At 37.1% G+C, this 11476-nt stretch overlaps 1 protein-coding gene across 1 annotated transcript in view; it reads left to right on the forward strand.

The window, feature by feature from the left end:
* Positions 1 to 10601, forward strand: part of LOC144975873 (glutathione S-transferase 1-like) — an 18981-nt gene extending 8380 nt beyond the window's left edge. Inside the window, exons 2-4 of the mRNA XM_078920057.1 lie at positions 1559 to 1745; positions 8978 to 9070; positions 10594 to 10601. Coding sequence (XP_078776183.1) covers positions 1613 to 1745; positions 8978 to 9070; positions 10594 to 10601 — 234 coding nt within the window. The 5' untranslated portion in view covers positions 1559 to 1612. The remainder of the gene's footprint in view (positions 1 to 1558; positions 1746 to 8977; positions 9071 to 10593) is intronic.
* Positions 10602 to 11476: the final 875 nt, after the last annotated feature.

The following is an 11476-nucleotide window of genomic DNA, read 5'->3' on the forward strand; positions in this document are numbered from 1 at the left end:
TTTTAAATAATAATTCGCTCCATTACTACATGTCGAGCACTTTTCGTACCATATTTGTATCAAACACGATTCAATATCTATCTATCTATCTATCTATCTATCTATCTATCTATCTATCTATTTATCTATCTATCTATCTATCTATCTATCTATCTATCTATCTATCTATCTATCTATCTATCTATCTATCTATCTATCTATCTATCTATCTATCTATCTATCTATCTATCTATCTATCTATCTATCTATCTATCTATCTATCTATCTATCTATCTATCTATCTATCATTATCTATCTATCTATCTATCTATCTATCTATCTATCTATCTATCTATCTATCTATCTATCTATCTATCTATCTATCTATCTATCTATCTATCTATCTATCTATCTATCTATCTATCTATCTATCTATCTATCTATCTATCTATCTATCTATCTATCTATCTATCTATCTATCTATCTATCTATCTATCTATCTATCTATCTATCTATCTATCTATCTATCTATCTATCTATCTATCTATCTATCTATCGATCTATCTATCTATCTAATACTATTATCATTATGCATGTGAAAAAGGCATGACCCACTAAGAGTACTCAATAGAAGCTTCTGGACAAAGTGATCAAAATGATCACGTGACGCCCTTGTCTCAACGTCATCCATTTACCTGTCAACGCGTAAATTATGCGTCGTCATCACTGCATTGCTGCAAGATAACATTGCACTGTCATACCAAAAAACACACATCATGAAGCTGATGATATCTCTCTCTCTCTCTCTCTCTCTCTCTCTCTCTCTCTCTCTCTCTCTCTCTCTCTCTCTCTTTCTCCATCTCTCTCTCTTTCTTTCTTTCTTTCTTTCTTTCTTTCTCTCTCTCTCTCTCTCTCTCTCTCTCTCTCTCTCTCTCTCTCTCTCTCCTTCCTCTTCTTACCTTCCTCATCTTCCTCCTTCTCCTCCTCATCCACCACCTCCTCCCGTCCTCACCCCTTTTCCTCCTCCTCCTCCTCTTCCTCCTCATCCATCAACCAGTCTCCCCTCCTCTTTCTCCTCCTCCCCCTCCCCCTCCCCACCTCCTCCTCCTCTACTCGTCTCCTTTTCCACCCATTCAGCTCTTGTTACGAAAGGTGCTCCGACCACTGACCATACAGAAGGAATGTTTGCTGTAGAGGTGGTGGTGACCGTCTCCATTATTGATCTCTACGTCCACATTTTAATTACATAACACGTGTGGTCAAGTTTGCCTTCACCCTTCATGGCTAGACTGGAATCGATTCCACTCGGATTCGATACCATCTCTTACTGTTTTCACCTAGTACGCATTTACAGATTAAAATGAAGCAATTGGCCTTGAAATTGAGCAAGCAAACAAAACAAAACAAACAAACAAACAATAACAAAAAAACAAAAAACGAAAAAAAAAAAAAAAAAACCCCAACCGAAATGACCTGCATGTGTCGAAAGCGGCTACGCTCCTCCATCCCCCCAAAAAATAAATCCTCCTTCTCCCCCATTATTTGAAATGACTATGGTGTTCATATTATTTGTCAACAGATTCCATAACAACCCATCTCCAACCAACTAACAATCACCATCACTACCACCAAGATGGCCGAATACAAGCTCACATACTTCAACGGCAGAGGACGTGCCGAGATGAACCGGCTCCTCTTTGCCCTCGCCGGGGTGGCCTATGATGACGTCAGAGTCAACAGTGACGAATGGAAAGAACTCAAACCCTGTAAGTCTTCTCCGTTGACTTAAATTTTATATATCATTTATAAATTAACTCCCTTTGTTTTAAGTTTTACTCCAATCAAACCAAGGGAGTTAATTTTTTGACATTTACACACTTCAGTCCCTTGAATTGTGGACAAATCTTTCTACATAATGGCATATTATTGTACCCATGTCATTACATGTCATCCTCCGCATTCCCCTAATATCATTATAAATTTTGGCCTATGGTGTTCAGGTCAGTAAAGAAAGGGTCAAAATATTAGACGAGCAACAGTTGCTAATGCCTTGATTAATGTTATAGCTTAGATATTGATGTGACCTCAAAGTGTTCGAGGGTCATTTTTTAAGTTTTTAATCCTAAACCAAACGGTAACCACTCATTGGGCGTCTCCTCGACTTGACCATCGGCGCCTTCCGAACAAGCTGACCTTTGTCTGGGCAGGTCTATCCTATGTCGTGTGTACCTTAACTTTTCTTTCCGGATTTCCGTCTCCCTTCAGAGATTGTATGTCATCGAGCGCCATTCTTCACGCTCAAGGGCCATTCATTACCGAGCAGTCAATAATCTTTTTGCTAGTCGTTGTCGCCACATTTCCTATCCAGTGCAGAGCTGCCTAGTTGAAATTTGAAAATGTGGAGGATGTCCAGAGCAGGTGCCTCTGGAAAATGTGACTGCGGACTTGAAAATGAAAATGGACATCATGTCCTAATGGAATGTCCAAGGTACAACCACTTGAGAAGGAACTTCTGGCCTGACCCAACCCCATACTCAAAGAAGCTGTACGGCAGTGAGGACGACCTCAGGACCACTGTGGGCTTCATTCACCAGACCGGACTGACCATGTGACGTGACGGGAACGAAGAAGAAGAAGAAATTTGAAAAATTCGTATTTTTCAAGGGGAAAAAAAAAGAAAAACTCACTTTAAAAAGCTTTAAAAATACATAATTTGCCCTTAGCATGATCCAAAAATGCTCCAAAGTCCTGAATATATAGTTTCTAAGAAACACACATAAAAAAACAAACACTTGACCTCCAGCGTCGCGTACTGCAAACCACGCGCTTATTCCAGCACTTGAGTCGGTTACTTGGGGATTTAAGTTCTCATTAAATATTAAACATACATCTCTAAGCCGATTTTATATTTCAATATAATGTCAGGGGTCAAATTATGTAACCCACCAACTCAATCCGGTATTAAGTTTGGATGAACAAGACGCTGAAAACCTTACTTACTTAACCCTCTCCTTCCCAGCCGTTTTCAGAATTTTCCCAAAAACTTCACACCCACCCAACACAAAAACAAACATTTCTTACTCAAACTGAAAAGCAAAAAGCACATTCTATACAAAATATTGTTCGACAATATGGGCTCTATTACAGAATGTCAAGTTTTTAAATCTATAGCAAAAAGAAATGAAATCTGGATGAGAATAGTGACGGTTGCATCATAATTAATGTGACGATTTTGCAATAGGTGGTAAGGAGAGGGTTAAGTCTAAATTATATGTATATTACATATAGACGTCTATTAGTCCTACTATTGCTACCCTTAAGATAGGGCGTTAATCTATCTCAAAGTACTTTCCGCCAGATCTAACCAACCCATTGTCCAATCACTGCTGGATGGAGAGAGAGAGAGAGAGAGAGAGAGAGAGAGAGAGAGAGAGAGAGAGAGAGAGAGAGAGAGAGAGAGAGAGAGGGGGGGGGGGTGTCGGGAAAACATCTCGACTGCACCCGGGATCGATCTCGGTCCAGTCCCTTTACGCGTGAAGCGAGAGTACTCTACCAATTGAGCTATTCTATTGGGACGCCTTACCCAAGGTCTCAAACCGGCAAAACTAGTTAGTTGTCCCTGCCATATACACAAAAGCTGGAGGAATGAGATACTTTTCTCACATTGGGCCTGGCGTCTTCACAGAACGCTTTACCACAGAGCATTCTTTTGAAACGAGCTGGTTTTATTCAGTCTCAGCTGGCCAAGTTGAAAGAATCTTTATCTGCTTTTAAGCGTTTCATTAAAACTAAAACCCAGTTTATTTGATATTATAGATTGTATGAAAAGCGAGATAAGCGTCTCTCTCTCTCTCTCTCTCTCTCTCTCTCTCTCTCTCTCTCTCTCTCTCTCTCTCTCTCTCTCTCTCTCTTTCACCGTGAGTGTGTGTATTTTAGGCTAATGTTGTTTGCTTGGAGTCGCAAGTTTTGGAGTTGCAACTAACGCTATAGGGAATGAGATTAGCGGAAGAGTAGCGTCCCTTGATTGGGTGTTACCCATAGTCTGTGACGTCAGCGGCGGAAAAGTTATTAGAGAGAGAGAACGTCATGTTGGTTGAAACATTAAAAAAGTGAGCTTTTATATAGAGCAATATTCACTAAATGTGTTCAAAGCTCTATACAAGGATTTCGTGAACAACAGCAATACATAACATATAGAACGAGACATGACATCTGTTTGGCGATACGTATTACTTTTTTTGTCAGACAGAGACAAAACCTGTTAACGGCCAAGCCAGGTACTCATTTTACACATGAGTACGGTGAGAGAATGTGAATAAAAAGCCTTTTCCCAAGGACTCAACTATACGCCGAGCGAGGCTTGAACCCAGGACCTTCCGATCCGTAAAGCGAGTATCATACCAGAAGACCACATAGCCGCACAAAAAAAAAGATAAAAAAATGGGTAAAATTAAATTAAAAAAAAAACCAAAACATTCCCCAAAGATTATGCTCTGATTACCGTCGGCCGACACTGTTTCGTACATAAGTTTTCAGATCTTTATTAATTTTTACGGAATCCTCAACCGCGACACAAGCAGGTTACACTTAAATGAAATGAAAAACTCTTATTGACAAGCACGTAGAGTGAAAGGAAGAGACAATGATATTCCTAGTCATAAATACCTTGCAACTCTTCTTTTTCGTGCTGCTATGTGGTCTTGTTGTCTGACACTCGCTTTCGCTATCTGATCGGAAGGTCCTGGGTTCGAGCCTCGCTCGGCGTATAGTTGAGTCCTTGGAAAAGGCTCTTTATACTCACATACTTCTCTCATCGTACTCAGTGTAAAATGAGTACCAGGCTGGTAACAGCGTTGACTCTGTCAGAATAAAACTTGTAACATTGTCTCATCGGCGTCATGTCTTGTTTTATATGTTATGTGCTGCTGTTGGTCAGGGACACCTTGTAAAGCGCTTTTGAGCGCGTTTAATGGATGTTGCGCTATATAAAAGCTCAATTTAAGTTAAATTTAATTTTATAATATTTTTATCTCTTAATTATTATGAAAGAATTGAGAAAGCAGCTGGAATAGAAAGAAGTGCATGAGAAGGTGATAAATTAAATGCATTGCTTGGTACGGTACGGATGCTGACGGTTGTTTCACATTTATTAAGGAACACAGTATGTGCTATTTGGTTAACATTGCATAGACTGTGTTTTAAAAAAAAAGAAACGGCATTATGTGAAACGTTATATATAAAAAAAAATGAATATAACCGCTTCAAAAAAAAACAAAACAAAAAACAACAACCAAAAAACAAAAAGAAATACCAAACACGGACCGTTTTGTTCTTAAAATCCTGCTTCAGCCAATAAAAAATAAAATAAAAATCATTGATACATCATCTTAAATACAGATAGACAACAGAGAAATATAGGCCCTACATATTTGGCATGTATGTGTTAAATTAAAATAAGATTAGATTTTGATTCGCATGCATTTGAAACATCGATGGCGTATTGAAAAGAAAATTCATTTAAAAACGCCCTGCACACACACAACACACACACACACACACACACACACACACACACACACACACACACCACACACACATATATATATATATATATATATATATATATATATAATATATATATATTATATATATACTTTTGGGACTTGTGAATCCCAGTGGGAGTGGATGGTGGGCAGGGGAAAGGATATCAAAATATTAAATAGGCAGCTGGTAGCAAATTGGTTTAGCCTATAATGGAATTCAGCACAGTGTCATTGCACCTGGCCTGTCGTCACACACAACTGGTTGCATGAGTAAACATTGCCAGCATCTACAAAAAATTCTCCCCTCCATCCTTCTCTCTCTCTCTCTCTCTCTCTCTCTCTCTCTCTCTCTCTCTCTCTCTCTCTCTTTCTCGTTATCTCTATCTGTCTCTCTCTCTTCTCTCCCTCTCTCTCTCACTCTCTTTCTCGTTATCTCTCTCTTTCTCTCCCTCTCTCTCTCACTCTCTTTCTCGTTATCTCTCTCTCTCTCTCTCTCTCTCTCTCTCTCTCTCTCTCTCTCTCTCTAGTCTTTCTCTTTCTTTTTATTTTTCCCCCACCTCTCTCCCTCTCCTCTCCCCCCTCCCCCATCTCTCTATCTCTCCCTCTCCTCTCCCTTCTTTCTTTTCCTCTCTATTTTTCTTTCTCCTCGCTTCCCCCTCCCCCCTTCTCTATCTTTCTCGTTATCTCTCTCTCTCCTCTCTCTCTCTCTCTCTCCTCTCTCTCTCTCTCTCTCTCTCTCTCTCTCTCTGTCCTCTTTCACTTTATTTTTCCCTCTCCTCTCTCCCTCTCCTCTTTGTCCCCCCCCCCCCCCCATCGCTCTCTTTCTCTCTCCCCCCCCCTCTCTCTCTTTCTCTTTCTCCCCCCCTCTCTCTCTCTCTCTCTCTCTCTCTCTCCCTCTAATATCCCCTCTTTCTCTTCCTCTTTATTGTTCTTTCTCCTCGCTTCCCCCCCCCTCTCTCTCTCTCTCTCTCTCTCTCTCTCTCTCTCTCTCTCTCTCTCTCTCTCTCTCTCTCTATCTCTTTCTCCTGTTCGACCAGAATGACTGCCAATCCCGAGCGACATTAGATGATCTAATAGATAATTTAGACGTTTGCACTTGATAATGGTGGGACCGGTAACCATCGGACTGCTGTAATATCTCGTTGTTATCATGATGACCGTACGCCCCGTTGGTAGATACAATACTCCAGTACTCGAAAATACACATTACAAACCTTTTGGCCAGAAACCAATGTAGTCTTGTAGTATAACATTCACTTCCGGGTCGGAACGTCCTGGGTTCGAGCCTCGCTCGGCGCAGAGTTGAGTCCTTTGAAAAGGCTCTTTACTCGACGGTGGTGTCATTGTCATGGTATGTAATATGCGGCTACTACTACTTATCCTGACCAACAAGCATGTCTCCCCAGATAAACTAACAAGCATGTCTCTCCGCCCCCCCCCCCCCCCCCCCCTCTTTGCACCTCCGTCTTTAACCGACTGGTCATGCCTCTGTGTTTGTACGTGGAATAACATTACCCTTATCTCGAGTGCCTCCCAAAGCAAACAGCGTAGATAAGGGGATGGAATTTTAATATCAAACCAGAGAGCTGCAAACATTGGATAGAGGGTCCATACATTTGCCACGGTTTCATCATGCCCTTTCAACTCCATAGAGGGTCATTCATAACTCGAGTGGGTCACACTGCAGCAGCCTTCGTAGACTCATAATATCATACATAGCCTGACACTGACCAAAAAACAAAAAAAAACAAAACAAAAACAAAACAAAAATAGGGAGCAAAACTGTGATGAAAAACACTGGTTCCAATATCGTTCAGTGAATATTGCTCTATATAAATGCCCTAGCTTAGAAAACAAAAACAAAAACAAACAAAACAGAACTACAGCCATGTTCCCACCAATTCCTGTGTGAGTTCACGGTGGTCATTTATTTATTCAGTGTACAGGCGACCAAGGGTAACATTCTGCCAGCCAGATATAACGTACCAACACTCAAAACTATGTTAATCTTAAACGTGTATTGATGCTGTGCGCTGAAGTAATTTACTCACAACATTCTGCCAGCCGGATATAAAAGTAGCAACACTCAAAACTATGTGTAATCTTAAACGTGTATTGATGCTGTGCGCTTAAGGAATTTACTCACAACATTCTGCCAGCCGGATATAACGTAGCAACACACAAAACTGTGTGTATCCTTGACCGTTTATAGACTGATTGATACACTTAATTGAGAACTACTCATAAAAATGGCTGGCTAAAAACAATAACGAGTGAATGACGCCAATCTCATTCCTTCTATATTATTATGTCCCTGGTTTGAGTCACTTTGAGATCGGTGCAAAGTTGAGTTTTTTGAGACGGCTCTTTTCTTAATTTCTCTCACCATACTCAGGTATAAAGTGAGTACCTACTTGTAACAGCACAACTTCGGTGAAGAAAGATAAATGTGTAGCAATGACTATCCCGCACAAATCTTTGGGCCTCTTTTTCGCTCACGAAGTGCCCGAATTCGCGTCAAAATATGGGACGAAGCCGTTTCGTATATATGCTGTTTAAAAAAATTAATTACGACGCTGGTTAGCGGTGAATATGACTGAAAGTTGGCACACAGTTAGAAAAAAGGTCATTTTAGATTATGTTAAGCGACAAAACTCGTGCGATTACCAGAAGACCGTTAAAAATAGATTTTTACTCTTTGGAGTAAAATATTTCTAAAACTAACCGGGCGTGGAGGTTTTGTCGCTGACAAGGTAATACATGAACATTTCTTCTTTTTGGTTGTAAAATTTCATATGAATATGACGAGCACTTTCCCCGTATTTTACAAAACACCATCCTAATTTGCTCTTCAAGTTTCAATCTTTTAATCCATTTATTACGCAAGATACAACCAAAGGTCGAGAAAAAAAAAATGCCGAAAAAGCGTCCCATATTTTCGCGTTTATTTCCTCTTTGCGGGTCATCCAAATAAATAACACCTTTGAAACTGCATAACTTGTTTATAGATAGTATGCAGATGACGTCACTCAGCCTTTGTTATGGTTTTTGCCATCCGCGTTTGTGAGTTGTTCTCACTAAACTGTATTAACCAGACTATAAAAGTTCATGGTTACACAGAGTTTGTGTGTGGTCCGTTATACTTCCGGATGGCAATGTTGTGAACTCCTTGGCCAAGCGCATTCTATCTATTATGAATGGATTTTTCAAAATTAAAAACACATTTTTACTCAGTGGAGATAGGGCTTTGATTTTAGACAAAAATTTTCCTCAAAAAGAGAAAAAAACATTTTTCATAGTCATTGCTAAATGTTGGAACGCCACCTCCAACACAGTAAGTGTTGATGTTGGCTTGTAAATCAAATTGAGCACATCATTTTTTGGATATTGTTACACTGTGTAAAAAGAATCCATTTTAAAATTTTTTTTTTTTAAAAATCCTCTCTTTCCCCCAGCTACCAAGTTTGGCCTGTTGCCCATGTTGGAACACGGAGGAAGTCCTACAACTCAGAGCGTTGCCATCTTTACTAATCTGGGAAGGAAATTAGGTAACTTTAATTATAATAATAATAATAATAAAAATAATAATAATAATATAATAATAATATAATAATAATAATAAAAATAATAATAATAATAATAATAATAATAAAAATAATAATAATAAATAATAATAATAATAAAATGATAATAATAATAATGATGATGTGATGATAAAATAATAATAATAATGATAATAATTAATAATAATAATAATAATAATAATAATAATAATATAATAATAATAAATAATAAATAATAATAATAATAATAATAATAATAATCATCATCATCATAATAATAATCATAATAATAATCATAATAATAATAATAATCATAATAATAATCATAAATAATAATAATAATCATAATAACAATCACAATAATGATAATAATAATCATAATAATATTAATAATAATAATAATAATAATAAATAATAATAATAATAATAATAATAATAATAATAATAAAGTGATGATATGAATGATGATGATGATGATGTGATGATGATGATGATGATGATGATGATGATGATGATGATGATGATAATAATAAAGATAATAATAATAATAATAATAATAATAATAATAATAATAATAATAATAATAAATAATAATAATAATAATAATGATAATAATAATAATAATAATAATAATAATAATAATAATAATAATAAATAATAATAATAATAATAATAATAATCATAATAATAATCACAATAATAATGATAATAATTAATGAATTGATAATAATAATAATAATAATAAAATAATAATAATAATAAAAATAATAATAATAATAATAATAATAATAATAATAATAATAATAATAATAATAATAATAATAATAATAATAATAATAATTACGATTCTTACTCTCTTGCTTTTTGGAATTCCGGACGTGTTCCCAACCCCTGCAAGAGCTTGCGAGTGCGCGTTGGGAACAAAGTTCGAATTCCAAAGGCAAGTGTGAAGAAATCTTTTATTCCACCCGTCAATCCATTCCGGTTTCGGCATCTTTGAATAAAAGACATCTTTGAAAACACGTAAATAATATTTCTTTTTGAATAATTAACCTTTTTAGTGAAATTTTTAACGATCTATAATATGATATGTCACAAAAATTATTTTGTAAACATGATATCATACGCGTTACTATTTTGGAGAGAGGGTTTATTGACCGATCGTCTCAAAAAATGTGTTTGTTTTGATGTGGTTTTAGAAGCCAGAAAATATAGTTATTGTCAATAGTATTAGTATGAGCCTCTCATTAAGCCTTTTAACATTTATATTATTTATTTAGTGTTCCATTCACCGTGTTATTTGATAAAGGGGAAACCTGAAACGTCCACAGTTTAATGTCTTCGTTTAATAAATTGGAGCTTACAATTCAATACTTATCATATGTTTTTTTCCTTCGAGCTTCAAGCAGCAACGTTTCAATATAATAATGCAGTTTTAACCAATTTTTAAAATTCCATACCTATGAACCAAAAATTCAATTTTTACAACTTACGTATATTGTCAATAGGTTTTTGATGTTTGATATCGAATTCGCATATGTGTGTGTGTGTGTGTGTGTGTGTGTGTGGTGTGTGGTGTGTGTGTGTGTCTGTATGTGTGTGTATGGTGAAAAGTGGTTGTTAGTGAGATACAGTTGTGAAAGTATTTTTTTTTCTTTTCTTTTTTTTTTTTGTGATCAAATTGGCATTGTTGAGGATGATAATGATGGTGATGGTGATGAGATGGTGATGATGATGACAATGATTATGATGACGATGATTATGATGACGATGATGATGATGATGATGTTGATAATGATGTTGATAATGATGGTGGAGAGAAAAAAGAAACTCGATTTTTATAATTACATATATATACACATAGTATAATCAATTTCAGTCACAATGCATAATATTGATATTTACCATAATAAATACCTCTTTCCCCCCCCCCCCCCTCCCCCCCCCCCCCCCCACATGGTACCCACCAGGCTACTACCCACAAACGTAGAAGAAGCATTCAAGTGGATGAGACCATCTTATTATGGAGGATTATTTCAACCAGGCCATCAAGGCAATGTTCGCCAAAGACGAGGAAAGGTCGGCTTTTTTTTCGGGGTTTTTTTTTTTTTTTCCTTTTTTTCTAGTACAAAAATAATTAGTTGATTTTTTGATTTGTGGGTTTTTAATTTTAAATTTTTAAAAATTTTTTTATTTATTTATTTTTTTTTTTTGGGGGGGGGGGGGGGGGGGGGGGGGGGGGGGGGGGGGGGGGGGGGGGGGGGGGGGGGGAAACTACAAAATGACGTCTAACTTCTTCGACTGGCACAAGACTGGAAAAGGTTAGATCTCAGGTGGTCGATGGTTTTCGGTAAGTAAATAAGGTTGGGGGGGGGGGGGGGGGGGGGGGGG

The sequence above is a fragment of the Berghia stephanieae genome, chromosome 6, assembly GCF_034508935.2.
Source record: "Berghia stephanieae isolate SIO BIC M18660-M18661 chromosome 6, UCSD_Bste_1.3, whole genome shotgun sequence".
NCBI classification, from domain to species: domain Eukaryota; kingdom Metazoa; phylum Mollusca; class Gastropoda; order Nudibranchia; family Aeolidiidae; genus Berghia; species Berghia stephanieae.